Source organism: Loxodonta africana, chromosome 1 (genome assembly GCF_030014295.1).
Source record: "Loxodonta africana isolate mLoxAfr1 chromosome 1, mLoxAfr1.hap2, whole genome shotgun sequence".
NCBI classification, from domain to species: domain Eukaryota; kingdom Metazoa; phylum Chordata; class Mammalia; order Proboscidea; family Elephantidae; genus Loxodonta; species Loxodonta africana.
In genome coordinates this window covers 224177144-224195212 of record NC_087342.1, presented here as the reverse complement: position 1 = coordinate 224195212, position 18069 = coordinate 224177144, and the positions used below count along the sequence as shown (strand labels likewise).

Sequence of the window (18069 nt, the reverse complement as noted above, 5' to 3'; positions counted from 1 at the left end):
GGAGATTGGTCCTCATTATCAAGCAGTTATAGAATTGTTATGCAATGTGGGCAGGAATGAATATCTGTGGAAACCAGGGGTTCCTTTGGGCACCATCTAGGATTGCCGTGTTGTTGTTGTTAGATGCCCTCAAGCAAATTTTGACTCATAGCAAACCCAATGTGACAGCGTAGAACTGCTCCATAGGGTTTTCTACACCGTAATCTTTATGGATGCAGATCGCAAGGTCAGACCTGTGGAGCTGCTGGTGGGTTCAAACCACCAACCTTTCAGTTGGCTGCCAAATACTTACTTAACTGTCGCGCCACCGGGTCTCCTTGATAATGCCATGCCCAGTGATAAGAGATAAGGAAGATTATAGAATTACCTTGATGGTGGAATGACCAATAACTTAGAGTACCTTAGATTTCTTTCTGCACTAATGATGCAGAGTAGATTATAAATTTGCAACAGGAATCTTGAATGATAAAATTTACTGTCTTTCCAGACTCCTGAACCAAATTGCGTGTCCTTGAAGCTACATTTTCACCCTAGGGAGACAGCATGGTCAATGTCTGAGTGTTAGCTATTGACTTCTCTGCCTCCTGGTCTCCAGCCTGCCAGGACTCAGGTTCTGCATACTTTGTCTCTTCCTTCATATTGCAGATTTCTTCAAATGTTTGGGGCCTAGCTCATATTTAAACCGGGCAATGGAAATTGGATCAGATGTTCTAGACCTGTGGTTGGAGTTTGTTGGTTGATAGGCTTTGCTTCGTGATCACCAAGCAGGGTGATGATTTATTCCCCAGCATATGCTGAGTTGCGCTCTGATGCCAAAACGTGGAGTTTTTCACTCTGCTGCGTTCCCTGTGTGATTTCAATTTCTTCAGAGCCGAACCCTAAGTGGGTTGCCTGGGATGAGGTGAAAGTCTTCCTGGCAGGATTGTCTGCGTATTCTGTGTAAAGGCTGAGCTGATAGAAATATATGGAACAAGGGTGTGTGGGAGAGGTGCTAGATTCGTACAGACATTCAATTAATTTTCCTGTTTCCAGTTCCATCACTTACTTAGATTTTCTAGCTTCTCTCGGCTGTTTATGTCTCAGGGATTCTGAACCACAGATAGGCAGTTTCCTCCACCATGGTTGTCCCCTCCTTACTAATGGTGGGTTCCCTGCTCTCTTTCATCTGTTACTGCTCCTCCTTCTATTTTCCATCTTCCAGAAACCTGTTGTGATCTCTCTAATGCTCTTCCTTCTTCTTTTTTAATTTTTATGTGTATTTGTATTTTTTTATACTTTTCCTATCATTTTAAGGAGTCCCTGGGTGGTACAAAAGGTTAATGCATCCTGATGGTAATGGAAAGATCGGAGGTTCTAATGCATCCAGAGGTGCCTTGGAAAAAAGGCCTGGCGATTTAATTCCAAAAAATCAGCCACTGAAAACACTATACAGCACAGTTCTACTCTGCCATACATGGGATCCCCATGAATCAGAACTGACTTGGGGACAGCTGTTTTATTTTTATTTTAAAGGGGTCTTGGAAAGGAAGGAAGGGGGCAAAAAGGTTCTGTCATTAGCCCACCATCTTGAATTAGAAGTCCAATCTCCTTGAGGATTACTCCAATTTTATACATCAGGGGATCTATACTTAAAGAATTTAAGTGACTCCAACCCTGACCCCATAATTATGAATAACATGCCCTTTGATGATGGCATCTAAAAATCTAGTGAGAAACAAGCCTCTGCTATTGATGTTACTAAATACCTTAACACCATCTAACACTTTTTGGATGCCACATAAAGCAAGGAACTAGGGCAGCAACTCATGTGGGGAGAAGATGAGGTCGTAGTTCCCAGAAACAGAAGTTCACAGAAATGGGAAGCCATTGAGAGAATTTTATTGTGTTTCTGGTCAAAATGTACAGCATCTTCTTTTTCTTCTTCTACTCCTCTGCAAATTTAATTTAAATTATCTTCTTGTGGAAAGAATATAAAGACAATGAGAAGAAGTCAGAAACCAGAGACTGAAGCAGTTTTCAAACTATGATCTATTCCTCAAAGGTCATAGCTTTTTACCAGATACTAACTTTGTTTATATAGTATCTCTTCCTCTGACTCCCCAATGTTATTTATTTTTAACACAGTTTTTTTTTTTTTTAATTGATATTTGGCTTGTGAGGTATGGGGTATGTTGGGACGTAGGCCATGTTTAATCTATAAATTAAAAATCTCCTGGCCATTAAAAGCCAAGACATAAAACATGCCATACAAAGGATATCCACTTTGCTTTTAGAAATGTTGTCCATAATCTTTTGCAAATTACATCGACAATCAAGGGACACTGGTTTCTGTCTGGAATGCCAGATGTTACAAGCATATCATTAAATTAGGCAGATCTAAGGTCAATGGAATTCTTTACTTCTCTACCCTGAATGATCCTTTTCTCCTTGGGCCAAGTTATCTGCAGGCCAGGAAACAGACCATCTATTTGCCCCGGCCCAAGCTGTTTGTTACGGATCGAATTGTGTCCCCTAAAAATGTGTGTTAATTTGGCTAGTTCATGATTCCCAGTACTGTGTGATTATCCACCATTTTGTTATCTGATGTGATTTTCCTATGTGTTGTAAATTCTACCTCCATGATGTTAATGAGGTGGGAATAGCAGCAGTTATATTAATGAGGCAGGACTCAACCCACAAGATTAGGTTGTGTCTTAAATCAATCTTTTCTGAGGTATAAAAGAGAGAAGGAGCAAGAGAGACAGGTGGACCTCATATCACCAAGAAACAAGAGCCAGGAGAATAACCCTAGATCCAGGTTCCTGCACTGAGAAGCTCCTCAACCAGGGGAAGATTGATGACAACGACCATCCCCCACAGCCAAGAGAGAGGGAAAGCTTTCCCCTGTAGCTGGCACTCTGAATTTGGACTTCTAGCCTCTTGGACTGTGAGAGAATAAATTTCTGTTTGTTAAGGCCATCCATTTGTGGTATTTCTGTTACAACAGCACTAGGTAACTAAGACACAGTTCATACTTAAAAGCAAGCTAGAAGAAGTGATCTGCCTTTGTACCATGGAGGTTCCCTGGGAGCTACAGGCAATGAAGTCCTGCTGGCAGGGTAGGATTACCCTGTAAGCAAGGCATGCACAGGCCCAGTTGTGCCTTCTCACCAATCTGCAGTGTACAATTTCACCTATCTCCTACATGGCAAAGATGTGGTGAAACCCATGTGAAATTGCTCACCACAGGTTAGCAAGTAAATACAATCAACCCCATACATGCCAGTGTATACCTTGCTTGCTGGTCAATCCACCCCTGCCTGCTGGTCAGTTTTAGGAAACAGCAGATTCATTGAGTGTCTCAAGAAGGAATGCCAGGTGTCCAGAATTCTGATCCTAATGGGATGAATGCTTAAAGTGACTATGTAAAGCCACAGAGAAAGGTCTAAATCTGTGCTTGGTTTATAGCCTTCTCATGCTTGTGGTTAGGTGAACATTCATCCCTCGGAATCGATTCGATGGCACTGGGACTGGGTTATTGACATTGCATCCATTACCTTCCAGATTCTTGGTTAATTTTATAGTTTCGGTTTTTGTTTGTATGTTAACTGGTCTGTTTCTTGGAGATGGAATGATGGGGATCATTAGTTTCTAGGCCTGACCAGTGTGAGCTTGGTAATGACTAAGGTAGGGTGCCCCAAATATCATGCCTGGATGAAAGTCTCAGACGTTGTCTCAGAGGTATAACTATATAAATGATTTTACCCTTAGATGGGACTTCCCTTTTGCTCATATTTGGCTTGAGAGGTGCAACTTGAGTTTAGATAAAAGTTCTATACAGTATGGTGGGCAGACTTCTGAGATAGTCCCAGTGACCCCACCTCCTGGTCTTCACATCTTGGATGATCCTTTCTCTTGAGTATAGACTGAGCCTAGTGAGTCACTTCCAACAAAGAGAATATGAAATAGAATATGGCAAAAGCAGAGATATCACTTTTGAGAATCAGTTACAAAAGTGACTTATGTCTTTCTCATACTCTCTCCCGTTTTCTTTCACGCTCTCATTTGTTCTCTCTAATGAAGCCAGTTGCCATGTTTTGAGCTGAGCTAAGGAGAGGTCCATATGGGGAAGAACTCAGGGTGGCTTTGGGCCAATAGCTAGCATTGGACTGAGAACCTCAGTCCAGTAGCCCGTGAGAAACTGAATTCTGCCAACAACCACGTGAGTAAGCGTGGGGGTGGATCCTTCCCCAGTCAGCCTTGAGATGACCGGAGCCCCAACTGATACCTCATTGCAGCCTGTAGAGACCCAGCTAGGCTGTGCCAGCTTCCTGACCCACAGAAACCAGGTGATAATAGAAGGTAGTTGTTTTAAACATCTAAATTTGGGGATAATCTGTTATGCAGAGATAGATAGCTAATCCACATGCTAAGGATACAGCTACTACATTTTGGAAGACTATGCTGGCCTGTTTCTAATGGTTTATTTCCTTTTCTTTGAAAGCAGAGAATAAATAAAGTGAGACAGTATGCTTTCCCCAAGAAAGTATAATGAAAAGATGCTGATGTTGAAAAGGAGAGGTTAAGATAGGCCTGAGGCAGGGTGAGGAACATATTGGAGTTAAGTTCAAATATTTTTAACTTTTAGCCAATTTCCTTTTCTAGCGTGTGGAAGAAAAGCTTTGATTTTAGAGAATCTGTTGTGAGTGCTGGGAAAGAACGGTAGACTAAGACTTATTTTTATCTTAAAATGCTTTTCACAAATTTATCAGTGCCCTCTTTATTGAGTAAACTGTTATGCAGAGTTGGGAGAGGTCAAGGAAGGGAAACTGTGAGGAAAATGGGAACCTGAATGGGGTTGATGGTTAACAAGTGGCATCTCAACCTACCATGATGAAAATGGCTCTACAAATGATCTCACCCTGCAAGCTTGGGAGAAAACATCTTTGCCTCCAAAACAGGAAAGTGAAGCCATGTCATAATGTTTTGTATATGTGTCCTGGGAAGGGATACACTCGGTAGTGTTTGGTGACAAATGGAGCCAGACAGCTAGGGTGTGCCTGTGTTGCGTTCATTGTGTCCTGCGTATTGGAATCAAGGAAGGGCTCAATAATGATAAGAAGGAAGAACAATGAAATTGAGGAAGTAAGATGACACTTCCTCTTCTTTCGCAAGAGCTTCATTCTCTGGTCAAATTCTAATGGTAGTCCTGTGTAGACTGAGCTGTGAAGCTGGAGCTGCTTAGAGAGCAGAACCCTCAGCCTCTGCCTCAGAGTATTATGAGTGCTGTGAACTCAGGTACAAAGAACCAGCTCTTGGATTTACTCTTTTTCTTGCATGTAAGTAAAGTCACTCTTTGGCTGATGTCTAAGAAGTAATTGCTTGGCCTATCAAGATGGTAAAGCAACTGATACCTTAGCACGAGCTTTAGAAGAGTGAGTTCTGAAATGTGGCTCTTGGGATACAGTATTCACCCAGCTCTTCATAAACCTGCTGCTGTCAAGTCTAGTGCTAAAGGCGCTCTTGAATTTTGTCAGGGCTTTGAGGGAGACTCATGTACTCACTCTGCTTTTCTCTGTTTCTTAAATGGACGTTATATTGATAGCTGCTTGGGCTGTAGACTATGGGTTTGATTTAGAAAAGCACAATTCAGCATTGGTTTGGGGCCTGAGGAGTTTATTTGGGGAAACACCCTGTTGTCACCCTCTTTTGAGAAAGTGTGTTCTTTGTGGCTATCCCCCCTTTGTATGTAGGTGGCAAGGAGCCCTGGTGGCACAGTGGTTAAAGCAATGGGCTGCTAACCTAAAGATCAGGTTTTGAACCCACCAGGTGCTGTGGGAGAAAGGGGTGGAAGTCTGCTTCTGTAAAGATTACAGCCTTGGAAACCCTATGGGGCAGTTCTACTCTGTCCTATAAGGTCACCGTGAGTCAGATTCACTTGGCTTTCTTTGCTTGGGTAAATATGAAAGAAATTTAATTATAGGAGTCAGAGTTACAACCCACAAGGGCATAAATAACTCCAGTAGTGGACTTCATTAGTCTCTAGGGGCTTGTGTGTTCTCAGTACTGTTGTAGGCAATGTGCTATTGTACAATACCCTAAAAAGGCAGAGTCTGAATCCTCCAGAGCTGTTTATTTTACATAGAAAAGAGAAACAGAAAGAACACGCATTTATTTCTGCTCACATCATGCAAGTGAGGAGGAAGAGGACTTAAGTTTGTGTACTTGTTGACGTTCTCCTTCTTTAATTTGCCTTTTCATTTCCTTCCTTTCCTGCCTTTACGTATAGCATCTTTTTTAGAGAGGGTCCATGTATAAATTATTTCAGGCAAGCTGCATTAAGCAAATACACATCATCGGAATATGGAAATAGGAAGTTCTTTCCTGCGGTAGTTGGCTGTGGCAATAAGAGATAAAACATTACTTCATGACTATTGCCTGAGACTTTCCTTTTGACTCGTGTATCCTTCTTGAACAGCTCACTTCTGCTTTCCCTCCAGCTTGGAGGCCAGGAGGGGTGAGCTGGTAACCAGAGCCCAGGCTGATAATTTGCAGGTAGAGTTAATACAGCTAGTGGTGTATGCATGTGTGAAGAAAATCCTAAACTGTAAGCCTTTTGCTTTTGAAGAAAACCCTGTAAGGAATTACTTTACCCCTAGCACTGAGAACAGTGCCTGCCACATCATATGCTCTCAATAACTATTTGTTGAATGAATGAATGGGGTCTTCATAAAACGAATACATTTGGGTAAACGAAAGCCAAACCTATTGCTGTAGAGTTGATTCTGACTCATAGCGATCCTAGCGGACAGAGTGGAACTGCCACATATGATTTCCAAGGAGCACCTGGTGGAATCAAACTGCTGACCTTTTGGTTAGCAGCTGTGGCTGTTAACCACTACGCCACCAGGGCTTCCAAAAAACTAAACCCATCGCCGTCCAATGGATTCCAACTCATAGTGACCCTGTAGTGGTGCAGTAGCTGTCACTTTATTTCTGTTACCTATGCATACAGGGGAATGCAGGTTGGAAGAGGTCAGAGTGAAGTAGGACAGGAAGGGAATATGAAGGTGTTTTGTAGGAAATAGATGATAAGACGCCCTACCTCAACAAAGTGAAAAGGGTGGCAATGTGATGGTGGTCGGATGGTGAAGGTGGTAGTTGTGGTAGAGGTGAAGGTAAAGAATGTGAAGGTGGAGGTGGTGGTGGTGGTGGCTGTGATGGTGGTAGAACTTGAGGGGTGCTGGAAGTGGTCGAGGTGGTGGCTGTGATGGTGGTAGAGGTGGAAGTGGTGGTGGTAGAGATGGAGCTGGTGGTAGAGATGGAGATGGAGGTGGTATTGGAAGTGGTGGTGGTAGGGGTGGTGTAGATGATGGTACAGGTTGTGGTAGTGTTGAAAGTGGTGGTTGAAGTGGTGGACTTGGTGTTGGTTGTGGTGGTGGAGAGGACAGTGTGATATAGCAGGAAGAAAATGTATTTTTGGGGTCAGACACATCTGTTCAAAGTCTGTGTCTGCCAGTTAGCAGCTATATGACCTCTAAACCTGTAAAAGAGCCCTGTTGGCTCAGTGGCTAAGAAATATGGCTGCTAACAAAAAGGTTGGCAGTTTGAATCCACCAGCCACGCCTCGGAAACTCTTTGGGACAGTTCTACTCTGTTCTACAGGGTCACTATGAGTCGGAATCAACTTGATGGCAATGGGTTTGATTTCAATGGGTTTTATACTTTACCAAGCATGATATTCTTCTCCAGGGACTGGTTCCTCCTGATAACATGTCCAAAGTACATAAGACGAAGTCTTACCATCCTCGCTTCTAAAGAGCATTCTGGCTGTACTTCTTCCAAGACAGATTTGTTAGTTCTCCTGGCAGTCCATGGTATATATTCACTATTCTTCACCAACATCATAATTCAAAGGCATCAATTCTTCTTCAGTTTTCCTAATTCATTGTCCAGCTTTCGCATGCATATGAGGCGATTGAAAATATCATGGCTTGAGTCAGGCACACCTTAGTTCTCAAAGTGAAATCTTTGCTTTTTAACACTTTAAAGAAGTCTTTTGTAGCAGATTTGCCCAATGCAATATGTCATTTGCTGCTTCCATGGGGATTGTCTGTAGATGCAAGTAAAATGGAATTCTTGACAACTTCAATCTTTTTTCTGTTTATCATGATGTTGCTTATTGGTCCAGTTCTGAGGATTTTTGTTTTCTTTATGTTAAGGTATAAGCCACACTGAAGGCTATATAGTCTTTGATCTTCATCAGTAAGTGCTTTTGTTGAATAAAATTAGATGAACAAAAACTTAACCCTCTTTCAGTCCTCCACCAAAAAGAAAATCAAAAGTAGTCTTTTAGTTATAGTGTAAAATTTGTGGTTTATGGCAATCTAAGAAATGACACTTAACATTTATGCTATTTAACCTGTGTTGGGGAATTCCTCTTGACAGTCAGACTGGTACAGATTCATGTGACAGCCATAGAGTAAGAACAAGAAAACAGGGCTCCACCTGGGGCTGTTTGGTCTGATGAATTCCTAGAATCACATAAAATGTGTTCTTTTCGCTGGTGATTTATGGCTCTCTCTAAGCCTGGATTGGATGACTTTCTACAAAGCCCAAATAGTTAATTAAGTTTAGATTTCCCAGCATAAAAGTAATTCATATTTTAGTGAATGTTGATATATTTCTATCATCTTGGTATACATGGGGAGAGATCAGAAAAACATTTTTGTGGAGTCAAGAAATAATTCTCGTTGTTAGGATCTCTGTCGTTAGCCTCTCCCTCTGGAGTTCCTTACCAGAGACTTGGACCTTACCAGATATCCAAAATTTTGGTTTGGGGGTATTGAAATGGATCTCCTGTCTTTTTCTTAGAAAGCAGGTTTGCATGTGTCTCTGAGTCAGTGGTCTAACTACTGTGCTTCACGACACTGCATTGCTTTCACTTACATGAAAGACTTTCTGATGTAAGATAGTGATTTCAAGTCAGGAGCTGGGAGGTAAAGGGTCAGTTTGAGCAGATTCACCTTCTACTGTGTAATCTGCTGAAGTGAAATCCCTTTCTGCTTCCTTACCAAGGAAGTGGTGGAAAGGAATTTTTCTTTTTTCAGGAAACTACTTGTGCCCTGAAACGATTGCACATATGTGGTTGTCAAGGTAGCCTACTTCTTAGGTAACCCGGTAGTTTTCTGTGGAGAGTGTTTCCCAACCAGCAGGGAACAAAACGAATCTGGAGAGGCAATGCTGTACACGAAGATCAAAACCATCCCTGGGTACTCAGCAGGTATAGTCGAGATGTATGACGGTTCCATTACCACAAGGATCTCTTATGTTGCCTTTTTATAACAACACTTTATCTAATTTTACACATTCAGTTTCTATTTTGAGTATCCAGTTCCAGTTGCTGTTGAGTCGGTTCTGACTCATGGCGACTTGATGTCTGTCAGAGTAGAGCTGTGCTCTGTAGGGTTTCCAGTGACTGATTTTTCAGAATTGCTCCTGAGGGGCCTCTGTCTGGGTGGTCTAGAATCGCCAGCCTTTTTGTTAGCAGCTGAGTGCTTAACTGTTTGCAGCACCCAGAGACTCGTTCTGAGTATCAGTGGACCCATATTGATGGGGCTGTCTGTTAGACTCCATCTTTAAGAAGAAACAGCATAGATCTAGAGGTTAGGAAATCTGAGTTCTAGGTCTGACTATAGCATATAGCTGTTGTGTGCCACTGAGCATGACATTTAACTTCTCCCTGCTTAAGTTTTCTCACCTATACAAAAAAAAACAAAAAAACAAAAAAAACTTGTTGCCTTCGAGTCGATTCCAACTCATAGTGACCCTATAGGACAGAGTAGAACTGCCCCATAGGGTTTCCAAGGAGCGCCTGGTGGATTTGAACCACTGACCTTTTGGTTAGCAGCCGTAGCTCTTAACCACTATGCTACCAGAGTTTCCTCTCATCTATACAGCTAAGATAAAAATAACTAGCCAATAGCCAATATGCTTTATTGTGTGAACCAAAGCAGATGAAGTGGAAATGCTCCGAAGAAAGTAAGAACGCTATAAACCAACAGGAGCCCTTCTGTCTTTGCATGTATTCCACTTTCTCACCATGTAGAGACTCAGTGGCATACAAGAGCTTTACTAGCAGAAGAGGATTAGACTAACGGTAATGGGGAATAAAGAATAAAAATAATTTTAAGTGCTACTAATAAACTCGTCTACAATGTTGGCAAACCCTTCTAGGGGACAAACTCAGCATGACTCATTACTCGGACTTTAACCTGTGGCCTTAAACAGTAAAATCGCTTCATCATTGAATGGGAATGAATAAAGATACTAAAAAATGACACATGTTTACAAAATGAAAATCAGACTATTGTGAAATCTATCAAAAGGCATCCTTTCATAAAGTGGGTCTAGCTAGGGATCCAAGATTCTTGTACCAATGTGGTCATTTGCTAGACATGGAAAATTAGTGTCTAAGGCGGCATTTACTTCCTCAAGTTGTATATTCAGAGAAAAGTTCAAATATTCTGAACTGGAAAATGATGCAATGAGATGGCATGTTGGTCTAAATATAAAATTTCAGGCTCCAATCTAAGCATACAGCAAGTGAAAACTCCCCCAATTAATGGGATAAGTTGGGTCCTTTTGGTGGTTTCATCCAGAATTGTTAGTTTGGTACCTGCACGGTTACTTTAACGACAGCATACATAGCCAAGACTTTAAGCATATTCTTGGATTTCTCTGCAGCGTAAGACTGTCTTAACTACCTTTTCCAGTAGAGTTGAAATTACCCTAATTCCTATTACTGCTACATATCCCTACGAGAACAACATTCTTTAGCAGAAAAACATCATTGTAGGAGGCTAATTTGTTTAACCTGTGCAAAATTAAGCGTATCTTTTTGCTCTCCCTCTTAACTGATCCAACATATTTAATTTTCTTTAGACTTGTTATTAATTTTATATAATCTCTTTCAAAGTGTTCGATAGAAGTTTGGGTATGGATAGATTCTTTCAAATATGATCAGGGACAGAATTCTCTTTTTCCTGTGCACTAATCTCCAATGTCAGAGAGAAATAGACCATTTAACCATTTATAGGCAAACGTGTATTCAGATACAGAACCTTGGTCTGAAATAGGAAAGGAAAGAAATGGAGCCTACTCAAAATATTTCCCAGGAGCCTTGATTTGATATCATTCACTCCCAGAGAATATAATTTTATGTAATGGTTACAGCTCACCCAAAAGACACTTGGATGCACTTATACTAATTCGTGTTTACTTCTTTACTTCTCTCAAAAACTGAGAAAAATGGCTATCAATATGAAACCAATCCTTTTTTAGGTTACTTGTGTATCAATATTCTATTTTTAAATTTAACAAAATTTTTCTTTTATTGTGCTTTAGGTGAAAGTTTACAGTGGAAATTATTTTCTCATTCAAACATTTATTCACAAATTTTTTTTTAATTAATTTTTATTAAGCTTCAAGTGAACATTTACCATTCCAATCAGTCTGTCACATGTAGGTTTACATACATCTTACTCCCTTCTCCCACTTGCTCTCCCCCTATTGAGTCAGCCCTTTCAGTCTCTCGTTTCGTGCCAATTTTGCCATCTTCCCTCTCTCTCTATCTTCCCATCCCCCCTCCAGTCAAGAGTTGCCAACACACTCTCCAGTGTCCACCTGATTTAATTAGCTCACTCTTCATCAGCATCTCTCTCCCCACCACTGACCAGTCCTTTTCATGCCTGATGATTTGTCTTCGGGGATGGTTCCTGTCCTGTGCCTTCAGAAGTTCTGGGGAGCATTGTCTCTGGGATTCCTCTAGTCGCAGTCATACCATTAGGTATGGTCTTTTCATGAGAATTTGGGGACTGTATCCCATTGGTCTCCTGCTCCCTCAGGAGTTGTCTGTTGTGCTCCCTGTCAGGGCAGACATCGATTGTGGCCGGGCACCAACTAGTTCTTCTGGTCTCAGGATAATGTAGGTCTCTGGTTCATGTGGCCCTTTCTGTCTCTTGGGTTCTTAGTTGTCATGTGACCTTGGTGTTCTTCCTTTGCCTTTGCTCCAGGTGGGTTGAGACCAATTGATGTATCTTAGATGGCCGCTTGTTGGCATTTAGGACCCCAGACGCCACATTTCAAAGTGGGATGCAGAATGTTTTCATAATAGAATTATTTTGCCCATTGACTTAGAAGTCCCCTCAAACCAAGTTCCCTAGACCCCAGCCCCTGCTCTGCTGACCTTTGAAGCTTTCATTTTATCCCGGAAACCTCTTTGCTTTTAGTCCAGTCCAATTAGGCTGACCTTCCTTGTATTGAGTGTTATCTTTCCCTTCACCCAAAGCAGTTTATTCACAAATTGTTTTGCAATATTGGCTGCAATCCCCGCAATGTGTGTGTACTCCCCCCCATCCACCTTAGGTTCCCTGTGTCCATTTGTCCAGTTTTTCTGTCTCTTCCTGCCTTCTGGTCTTTGCTTTTAGGTAGGTGTTGCCCATTTGGTCTCATATATTTGATTGAACTAAGAAGCACGTACCTCACAGGTGTTATTGTTTTATAGGCCTGTCTAACCTTTGGCCAAATGGTGGACTTTGGGGGTGGCTTCAGTTCTGAGTTAGCAGGGTGTCCAGAGGCCACAGTCTTGGAGGTTCTTCCAGTCTTCATCAGACCAGTAAGTCTGGTCTTTTTTCGTGAATTTAAATTTTGTTCTATATTTTTCTCCCACTCTGTCCAGAACCCTCTATTGTGATCCCTATCAGAGTGGTAGGTGGTGGTGGCTGGGCACCCTCTGGTTCTTCTGGGCTTAGGCTGCTGGAGGCTGTCGTGCATGTGGTCTGTTAGTCCTTTGGATTAATATTTTCCTTGTATCTTTGATTTTTTTTTTTTTTCCATTCTCCTGTACTCTGGACTGAATGAGACCAGTAGATGTATCTTAGATGGTGGCTCACAAGCTTTTAGGATCCCAGATGCTACTCACCAAAGTAGGATGAAAAACATTTTCTTTATGAACTATGTTAATACCAGTTGACCTAGATGTCTCCCAAGACCATGTTCCCCAGCCCTCAGCCCCATTAACTCAGTGCCTCAAGGTGATTGGACGTGCCTAAGAAGCTTCTATAACTTTGTCTTGGTCAATTTGCGCTGAATTCCCCATATTGTGTGTTGTCTTTCCTTCATCAAAGTTAGCACTTATCTATTATATAGTTAGTGATTTCCCCTTCCTGACCCTCCCGTCTTTTGTAACCATCGAAGATTGTTTTTTTTCTGTGTGTAAATCTTTTCTTGGGTTTTTTATGATAGGGATCTCATATGATATTTGTCCTTTTGTGATTGACTTACTTTACTCAGCATATTACTCTCCAGATTCATCCACATTGTGACATGTTTCATGAATTCACCATTGTTCTTTATTGTTGCTTAGTATTCCATCGTGTGTATGTACCATAGTTTGTTTATCCATTCATCTGTTGATGGGAACTTTGGTTGTTTCCATCTTTTTGCTATTGTGAATAATGCTGCAGTGAATAGGGTATGCACATGTCTATTTGTGTGACGTCTCTTATTTCTCTAGGATATATTCCTAGGAGTGGGATTGCTGGATCATATGATATTTCTATTTCTACCTTTTTAAGAAAGCATCGTATTGTTGTCCAAAATGGTTGCATCATTTTACATTCCCACCAGCAGTACATAAGAGTTCCAAACTCTCTGCAGACTTCTCCAACATTTGTTATTTTCTGTTTTTTTTTTTTTTTTTTTTAATTTGTACCAGTAAAGTTGGGGTGAGATGGTATCTCATTGTGGTTTTGATTTGAGTTTCTCTAATGGCTAGTGATCAGGAGCATTTCCTTATGTGTCTGTGAGCCGCCTGAATGTCTTCTTAGGTAGAGTGTCTGTTCATATCCTTTGCCTGTTGTTTTTTAATTGGATTATTTGTCTTTTTGTTGTAGAAGTGTTGAAGTATTTCATAAATTTTAGAGATTAGGCCTTTGTTGGACATGTCATAGCCAAATTTTTTTTCCCAGCTATTCCATTTTGATAGCTCAGACTATAGCACAATATTTGGGAAGCTTACAACAATTTTATAGGCTGATGAGAATATGTATAATCTGATAAATTTCTCAAACATATTTAAGATTGTGCTGTTCTAGCAAATTAACGGTTACAACAGGAACATGTTATTCATCCACTTGGAGTACAGGTCAGTTATAACACCCTTGTTCTATCCATCTGTTAAGAGCTGAAAGCAGGTGATTCTAAAGGCCTTATTTTCTGGTTCTTTGTTAGGCTGTAAATCCCAACCTCTGTTTCTGTCTTATGGGTGGGTTACTAGGTTTCTGTCTTGAGGAAAGCGAGCGAAGAGAAGTTCTCCTTAGTGAATGTTGATGATATAATATGATGAGGGACCATTTTTGGTTATTTAACATTCATCAAATTTTTTTTAATACCAAATATTTTCCAGGTAATGTGTCAGATACCTGATTGCCATAGAAGGGACTAGATCACCTTTGTGCCCCTTTGTGATCAGATGACTTAACACTACTTCTTCTTGGTTAGAGTCAGTTACAGCCTTTCTGTCAAGGGGAAGGATCTGAACTTGAACTCTCTTCGTCAAATATGGTCATGGCTTTCCAGCTAGAGCTGGCTTTCACCCTGGAACACAAACTACCAAGATTCTCTGCGCTCAGATTTTCAACTTGATTAATCAACTAGAGCAGCTTTTGCATAGGTAATGGGAACTTGAAAAGAGGGACTAGTGAACAAGTTTTGAGCTAGGCACTAGCAACCTATTTAGTTTAACTTTGTGAACGCTGACAAACATTCCAAAGTCATGTACAAATCAGATGCCTTGAGAGGAACACCAGACCCTGTTTTTCTGAGCTGAGAAGCCGGCTCGAAGAGAGAGACATCAAAGCAGTCACCAAACCAGAGTAAGTGAGCAGAGCAAGTAGGCTCGGCAGGTCTCAAAGGCCACAGCCTTGAAAACCCTGTGGAGCAGTTGTCCTCTGCACACATGGGGTCACTGTGGGTCAGAATGGACTCGAAGGCAACTGACAACAACGACCATGGGGTAAGACCATTTTGACTTTGCATTTAATACTTACTGCTAGTGTGCTTCGCTAGACGTTTTCCCTCTCAGTCCTGGACTGGCTTCAGTCGTGCAGCCTACTGTTTACTCTCCACAGGCTCATGTTTCCTATCATTGTCAAAGTGGGGCTTTTACCAATGGATGGCCTGCCGTGGCCAGTGAGGCATCCTTAACAATGCCTGGAGCTTTCTGAGCTGTGCTAGCCGCTGACGTGGGCCTTAGAGCAGAGCTCAAGAGGACACCTTGTTTCTAACCGTACCTTCTCAAAACAGGCTACATAAATTGCCTTATTCCCAGTAACTGTGTGTCACAGGAAGGTTAACCAGTTGCCATCGGTTAAGTCAATTCCAGGTCATGGCGACCCTTCAGAAGCAAATTGCTAGGCCTTTCTTTCAAGGCATTTCTGGATGGATTTGAACTGCCAACCTTTCGGTTAATAGTTGAACCCTTAATTCTTTGCGCTACCCAGGGATTCTGATATTACCAAGAGTTAATATGTATTGACTAGTTAATATATATTGACTAGTTAGTTAGTATTTGGAGCCTTGTGGTGCAGTTGCTAAGTGCACAGCTGCTAACCAAAAGGTCTGCTGTTCAAATCCACCAGCCGCTCCTTGGAAACCCAATGGGGCATTTTTACTTTATCCTACAGGGTCACTGTGAGTCGGGATCAGCTCAGTGGCAATGGGTATGGGTAGTTAATATTTGCCAGGGAAGGCTTAAAGGCTTTACATTTGTTATCTCATTTCTTAGCCAAATAACCCTAAGAAGTGCTTTCTTATTAACTAGCTCCCCTTCTTCTGATAAGAAAATGAGTTCAGAGAGGTTAAGAACCTGGCTTAAAGGTCACACAGTAAGTGTTATAGTCAAGATTCCAACCCTGATAGTCAGAATTTGAATGAGGTCTGTTTGACCTGAGACTCTAGCAGTATATGGCTTAGTTGAGGGTATAAGCAAAAGGATCCTCTGTGATTTCTTATGTTTTTAATAAGGTTGCTCAGGGCTTGCCCTTCTTTTCCCTATCCCTGGAGCTGAGAGTGGAGTGAGTCCAGCTCATTCTAACCCTGTGTAGGCTGGTAGAAGCTTGTTTGGGTGGACGGCGATTTTCAGAGTTCTTGGCACAGATTTGGCTGAGCATTGAGGAAACTCTCATTCCCTAAGACATTTCCAGATCAAAGCTGAGGAGGGTTGGGCTGGCGGTGATGGAGGCCTTTGCTTCCAAGGATTCAGATTGAAAAGGGGGAGACAAAGGAGATTTTTTAAAGACAGGGAGGTAGGGTTTTGAGAAGATGTCCTTGAATAGTCTCCATTCATGCATTCTGTTTATTATAAGACCAGAAAAAGTTCTTTAAAAAAACAAAGGTTATTAGATACAGGAGGGGAAGCACGAATCTCTTTAGGCAAATGCTTTTAATTCAATCTTGTGTTAAATTTATGTTATTAACTGTACTACTACTTACTGCTTGCATTTTTTAAAAAGATTGTTTTTCTTTAGTGCACACACACTGCATGTTTAGTGCCAATAATGCAGATAAGCAAGGAGAAGATAAATATCTCTCATAGTCCTACCACATTGAGATCATCAAAATTAATTAACATTGGGGTGTAAAATCTTTAATACTGTTCCCTTTTTCTTTGAATATGTGTATATTTAACAAAAATGAAATGAAAATATGCATTGCTATATTAAAATGATATTCCTAACACATTATATATTTTCAATATAATAATTTACTATTTAGACATACAGTAGTCAGACTTTTTGAATGCATAAAGAATGGATAAGTAAAGAGAGCTTTTGTCTTCATGATACCAGATCAGGGAAAAATTCAAATACGCAGAATTAGCAAATGGTGCAAGGAATCGATGAGTCTAACACGTTATCAACTGAAAAAAAAAAATGGTTAACAGTCACATAAAGCAAAGCAAGTAAAGATAATGAAAGAGGAAAAATATGGTAGAGGGTTGCCTCCAGAGTGAATTTTTTAAAATATTGATTTCTGTGTTTGTTGTTGTTGAAAATATACATTGCAAAACATAGAACGATTCAACAGTTTCTACATGTACAATTCAGCGACATTGCTTACAATTCTTTGTGTTGTGCAGACATTCTTGCCGTCCTTTTCTGCTCCCCCATTGACATATGCTCACTGCCCCCTAATGTTCCTATGTAATCTTTTGAGTTGCTGTTATCAGTTTGATCCCATATAGACAGATCTTAAAAGAGCATAATGCTCAAGGCAGATATTCTTTACTAGTTAAGCTAAACTATCGTTTGGTTTTAAGAAGACTTTAGGGTATATTCTTGGTTTAAGGTTTAAAGATCTCAGGGCAATAGTTTCAGGGATTCATCCAGCCTCCATAGCTCCAGCAAGGCTGGATTCTATGAAAATTTGAAATTCTGTTCTGCATTTTCCCCCTTTTTATCAGGATTCTTCTATAGACTCTTTGATCAAAATATTCAGTAATGGTAACCAGACACTGTCCAGTTCTTCTAGTCTCACGGCAAAGGAGGCAGTTGTTCATGGAGACAATTAGCCACTCAGTCCATTTCTTTCCCCTATTCCTGACTCTCCTTCCCCGCAAAGTAATTTTGAAGAGTTTTGGGGAGTATGATAGCAAGTGACAACAGCGCTCTTTTAGAAAGAGGGATTATCCTTAATTGATTTGCACTTTTTTTTTTTTTTTGCAACTTTGTTTTGGTGCCTAGAGGTCCTGGACACTGGTTTAAGTCTGTAGTCTCCACCTGCTCCCCAGGTCGCTTTGGGCCTGACAGCATCATCACTCAGAAGAAATTCTGAGTTACCTGATTGCAGGTGGTATTGAAAGATAATTTCTTAAATGTAGAAATTCTCTTATGTTCTCTGAGAGATTCACCCTAATTCAGCAAAAATTGGTTGAGGATTTGCTAGGTGTTGTGGAAAATATAAAATAAATATTAAAAATAAAAAAAAAAAATAGTCACTTGAAGTATCTTACTAATTTGCCAGGGGAAA

General features: G+C 40.9%; 1 protein-coding gene across 19 annotated transcripts in view; it reads left to right on the top strand.

Annotated features, from left to right (window-relative positions):
- Positions 1 to 4229: 4229 nt before the first annotated feature.
- IPCEF1 (interaction protein for cytohesin exchange factors 1) overlaps positions 4230 to 18069 on the top strand; it is a 319466-nt gene continuing 305626 nt past the window's right edge. For 3 of the 19 annotated variants that reach the window (XM_064292494.1, XM_064292493.1, XM_064292456.1), the window contains exon 1: positions 4365 to 5318. In XM_064292494.1, the coding sequence (XP_064148564.1) occupies positions 5259 to 5318 (60 nt within the window). In that variant the 5' untranslated portion in view covers positions 4365 to 5258. The other 16 variants (XM_064292414.1, XM_064292410.1, XM_064292482.1 and 13 more) reach the window with 15 other exon arrangements.